We start from the raw sequence: 5766 nt of genomic DNA on the forward strand, positions 1-5766 counted from the left end.
ATACATTGTTTCTCTGTTTCTAGGACAGTAGATTTCAACTCTGAATTTGAAAAGAAGATACAGATTTTAAAAGTTCTACATAAAAGAAATTCATTGATCTTTCAAAATGCACATTAAAAATTTCATGAAAAGAAGGTAGAGTTAAAAAGAAACCAGTGTTAACTGTCCCACTTTCCAAATTATCCACCTAAAATTAAATTAACAAGTTGCATGCATAAATAAAGCCAGCCTGCCTTCAATTTGCAAAGTATTTATTATGAGTCAACATTAAAGGCTATCATCTTAAATGTGTAGCACATAAAACTTAAAAGAAGTCAATTTTGATTATCAAAATTTCTCATTAAAAAAAATAATTACTTATGACTATTATATACCTTCCATAGAAGGTCAAGGAAAAGTTATCATGCATGTTCTTCCCATCCATTCTCATTAAGAAGTACTTCTATCCTTAAGGTCTGCAGATTGTGTCTCTTCATAAATGGCCAAAAGAACCCATGAGCAGGATGATGACTGTTGGCAGCTATGTTGTCTTTTTCATATCTTCCCCTGGCCCTCCTCTGCCCTACTGTCAAAGTTTGAGATCTCCATAGTAGGATAGATAGCAATACAGATCTAAACTCACATTTTAAAAGTGTGCTTGAATGCAATTGGCCTCACTATTGCAAATACAGTTTGAGAAATCTCAATTCCATCCTAGTTTTATTATTCACTGTCTACAGCATCTCAGACTTACAAAGGGATGGTTTGGGACTGTACACTTACTGTGCAAGTGTATAGTCAGAGCTCCACAGAACTGGGGACATTCAAACTGAAGATACAAAACTAATTCTTCACCTTTGTACTGAATTTCACACCCTCTCTTTTGGGCATAGAACCAACATTAGTTTGACTTTTTGAATTTTGACCACATTAATCATTTACATTGAAAAATGAAACAGCAGTACTTCATTGTAGTAGTATCTTCTTCAATTATTTTCTACTTTGGAATAACTAATGAGAATCCTAATAAATATCTAACCATTCCTTCACTTAATTACTGTCTTTAAATGGAGAAAAAAATTATTTGTCCCAGAATGATGATTTTAAATGGAACTACGGATCACCAGCTATCACTGTGACAATGAAAAATAAAATAGCAGTGGGACTAAAAACTTTTATCTGTGCATTTTACCTGGAAAATGGGCATCAAAACATAACACCACCCCCCCAACTGGATTCACTTTCTTATTTTAAAACCTGGATAACAATTATTCTATCTACAAATACCAGTTTTTGAGATCACAGTTTTCATAAAAATATTTCAATTTAAACCAAACCTAAGTACAAAAGAAATTACATGAAAACCTTGATTGTGTCAATATTTATTTCAGTGAGAGACATGTACTGTACGTCCCTGCATTGTTTCTACTGTGTTGTATTTTGATTGCCTGCTGGATAAAAAAAATAACAGATTTTGTGCTGGAAATGACACAAGCATGTAACAACCCAATACACATTCAGGACTCTCAAGTCTTCCGGTAAGCCATCCCAGAGAATAACAAAGACTTAATTTAAATTTATTTATGTAAGAGAGAGAGTCTTGTAGTTAACGCACAGGGCTTGAATTAAAAGCTCTGGCTTCCATTCTGACCTTTCTACAGATTTCTTCTCTGACCTTAAAGAACCTCTCTGTGCCTCAGTTTCCTTGCCTGATAGGACATAGCTAGAAAAAAGAAAAAACAAAACAAAACAAAAAAACCCCAGCAGCTACACAGTGTAAAGATCTCTAACCAGCTTAGTAGCTATTGCTAATGATGCCTCTTTAACTGGTCATAGCCTAATTTTGTACACAGGACAAGAATAGAAATATTTTTCTTATACTTTCCCAGAGAACATGTGTGTCTCAAATCCTTCTTCTATCTTTTAAGGGTACTGCTATACAGCGGGCAAATCTGTTGACCATTTGCAGGAATAGTGAAGCAGTTGTGGTCCAGAACCTCTGGATTCATAATTCGTAGACATCTGGCCTCCTCACAGCTTTCTGACAATCCCAGCTGTTGGGAGGCAAGATGTACATGGAGGAAGTTTCATTGCCAGTAGCAGTTATGCTGCAAGGCTACCCCTTGAAAACTAATAATCCTCAACCTTTTTACTTTTTTAATTTTTTACTAAAACAGCATTTCAAATCTCATCTGACAGAACTGTTCCCAGTCATAAAAAGCTGGATGAGGATAGGCTGTCATTAACAGGAAACAACTCATCATCTCTCACTTTGACAAGTTTTTAGTATGGATAAATCATGTCTTGTTGCTGACACTCAGATAAATCCATTTACTGAAGAAAATTCAGGATGCCACTAATGAATTGGACACTCACTCCTCATTGCAACCAAAAGAACCCCACCAAAAACAGTGAATGATTATTTTCTGGTAAAAGCTATTACTTCTAAAGGAAGGGAAGAGCATTAACATTTTTAAACTAAGCAATTGTGAGATACTTGTTTTACGAATTATCTGGAAGAGAACTTTTTTTGGCTAACCCTACCTCAATTGATTTGCAAAACCAGGAAAACTTTGCTAGTATTTGGGCATTGGTGATCTCCCCAGTGCCTGTGTACGTGAGTGTACATTTCTGTATGATTGAGAGAAACTTTAAGATGAATTTGATCTTTGCTCACACCAGGTTTTATTCTTTGCTGATGTTCTAGTACTAGACAAGAAATATACACACACAACTTAGAAAGTAATGTTTCCTGTTAGGCAATTTGGCACAAACTACCTCCCTTACTCAAAAGTTCTCAAAAAATAGGAACAGGCTGCTCCTATATATTTGTCAATATTTAACAATTTCACAGAATTGTATGGTTTATTTTTACTTTAGACAGGTTTTGTTCTAAGAAGGGTTCCAAATATAAGCTGAGTTCAGGGTGATACGAGCAGTCAAGTTTAAGGTTAGTTTGCCAAAATTCACCAAATACAATCTATTTGCAGCAAACTAACAGAGTTTCATCTATGTTAAGCAAAACTAAAAAAAACAAAACCAAACCCCACCACCACCACCACAACAACAACAAAAAAAACCTAATTAGGAAAGGAAAAAAGTGCTACATGACGAATGAAACCTTCCCTTTAGCCCAAACCAAACTTTTTTTTTTTCCTAATTTTTCATAAAACAAAGGAAATAAATGTCTGGACAAGCCTAGTTTCATTAGAAAGACTAACTTAGGTTTTGAGGTGTAAACTCACACAGATATTTAGTGTGTTGGGACTGTTTCATTTGCAGAACAAGCTGTATAATCTTTGAGTCTCTGCCCAGGTGGTTAGGACAGTCACATGGGAGACAGTGTGCCTGGGCTCTAGTGCCTGCATACTTGCCTTTTCCTATATGTTAAGTGGAATAGTGTCATCAGCAAAGCATTAAAATAATTGAATTTCAAATACCCTCTTGTGTTTAGATTCAGGCAATGTGCTAGGGTGTGAGAGTGGTAGAGTCAAATACCATAAGAAGCGACAGAAACAGATTTTGGGTATTCATATGGAAAATTAGTGGCATACACATTGATCTCATTGGTGATATTGATTCATTTTGTCCAAAAGCTTTTCTGAATTCAGAACTGAAAAATGTTTTTGGCATAAGTACCTGCTGACTTGAACCCAAATTCATATTAAGTATTTCCAAACTTCAGTTTTTTAATAAATAGCCGACCTAAAAAAAAAACCCAAGTAAACTAAAAAAATCCCCAACCAACCTGACCAAAAAACAAAAAAACCCCCTCAGACCACTCTAGTAGCCCTTTCCTCACACCCAGCAACACTCCACATGACACAGAGCACACAGCAAAACTATTTAATATATACTACATTAAACAGATAATTAACTACTTTGCTAATTTAGGAACAGATTACCCAAGACCTTGCAGAATTTCCTCTTGCCTTACTTAAAACTTGAAGGCCTAGTATTGTCCTCATGCTAATGTGTATAATAAAAATAAAAACTCTACATATAAAAATATCCTGCTACATTCCTCTCCAGATTAATACTTTTGTTTAAAATGGACATTTTTGTTTATAAACCATTGTCTCTAATGTTAATATTGTATCTGTTTAATCCATACAGCAATAATTATATATAATGCAAAATACAGCTACTATGCACACAGTAATTTAAACCCTTTAAAAAATGCTTGCCCACTCCACCTTTCAAAGGTGCATATACATAAAATAATTCAGTTACAAATCTTGGGGAAGGTATTTATCCTTCAGGCTTCACTCACCTCCAGGTTCTTCCACATGGCAAGCATGAGAACAATCAAACAAAAAGTTAAATTATTTATCTACCTGAATTGTATTCAGAACAATTATAATTTTTCCTTTTCCCTCCACGCCCTACACTGCAAATTCATATCAAAACCCAAAATTTCAATAATATTTTTAAGTGTCAGCGCCTCAAGTAGATTTTGAAAACTATTTATGTTCCATTTAGAAATAGTCACAATACGCAATTTTCCATTTTGTTTCTAATTCTATTTTCTTAATATTTTTGCAGTTTTTGAGAGGGCAGTGGCTGAGATAAGGAACAGGCAAGTACTGTACACATTACATCCATGTAGTAGGTATATTAAATAGAACAACATAGGATGGAAAAAAACATGTATAAAAAGAATACATTAAAAAATTATTATTAGCCTCTTGGTAGAAATACTCTTCCAAATTGGTAAAAATAGTAAAAATCTTTACATTTCAAAATATTTTATGTAATCTATGTTCTTCTAGCTTTTAGAGCAACAAAACTGTTGTTAACTTCCACCAGCCTCTGCTGGACTAAAACCTCAAAGTAAAATAATAACATATTCACCCTTTTGTTTTTCCACTGCAGAGTATGTTCATAAAAACTCTGATCACATGTCCATTAGCTAAGTCTCCATGTTGAGAAACAGAACCTGTCCTCTCAGAGTACACAACAATGAATTTTACTACCACATACGATGGCACTTTCATTGAATACAGCATAAAATAGTAGATAGCTAGTCAAAAATTGGACTAGCCCAACAGTCCAGTACTGCAGTGTTCCACACTCTGAATTGCATCGGTGAGATGGATGCAGAAATGTTTCCTTGACCGCTAATAGGGCTGCTTTGGTAAGAGCCACAGCATAAACAGAATAATATAACAGTATTGCATTTTTGCTGGCATCACTTATTTTTGCTTGTGAACACTGGAATAAGTGATACCAGTAAAAGCGAAGTGTTGCCATGATAAATGGTGTCCATGCAAGGAATACTTTGCTTGTGTTCCAGAGGAAGTGGTAGAGAAGTCCCAAAGAGAAGCAAATCTGAAATTAACTCCACCCAAAGCCTACAAGCAATACAAAGAGATCTGTTGAAATAATGACTTAATTCTTCAAGTCTGAGCAATGAAAAAAAGGAGTGGTAGGAAATGGAAAATTTGAGAATACCCAGTGGCTCTCCATGGAGGTCATGGGGATGAATGCAGCCTAAAAGTGTTGAGAGCTGTTGAATAGTAACTAATGCAGAGCTATGCCTCCAAGAATCTGTGGTATTTGCCCATCAACACTACTAACAGAAAACAGGTTTGAAATTATCTTCTAAATTTCTTTGTCAGCTACAAGAGGTTTTATTTTGTTTTTTGTTTGTTTTAATTCTCAGATTAAGCAAAGCTTTTAATGAGTATGCAGAAGATTTCAGAAATTTGGCTGGTAGAGTAACCTCACAAATTTTAAGATAAACTGACTTTGTAAACAAGACCTCAATTTATTTTTCAGATTCAC

The 5766-nt window shown here is 34.8% G+C and overlaps 1 protein-coding gene across 1 annotated transcript in view; it reads right to left on the bottom strand.

Annotated features, from left to right (window-relative positions):
• Positions 1-5766, bottom strand: part of FMN2 (formin 2) — a gene marked incomplete at its 3' end in the record, with an annotated part of 169831 nt that overhangs the window by 127688 nt on the left and 36377 nt on the right. Inside the window, exon 5 of the mRNA XM_009329214.1 lies at positions 5-40. Within this exon, the coding sequence (XP_009327489.1) occupies positions 5-40 (36 nt within the window). The remainder of the gene's footprint in view (positions 1-4; positions 41-5766) is intronic.

The sequence above is a fragment of the Pygoscelis adeliae genome, unplaced genomic scaffold (genome assembly GCF_000699105.1).
Source record: "Pygoscelis adeliae isolate BGI_AS28 unplaced genomic scaffold, ASM69910v1 Scaffold77, whole genome shotgun sequence".
NCBI lineage: Eukaryota > Metazoa > Chordata > Aves > Sphenisciformes > Spheniscidae > Pygoscelis > Pygoscelis adeliae.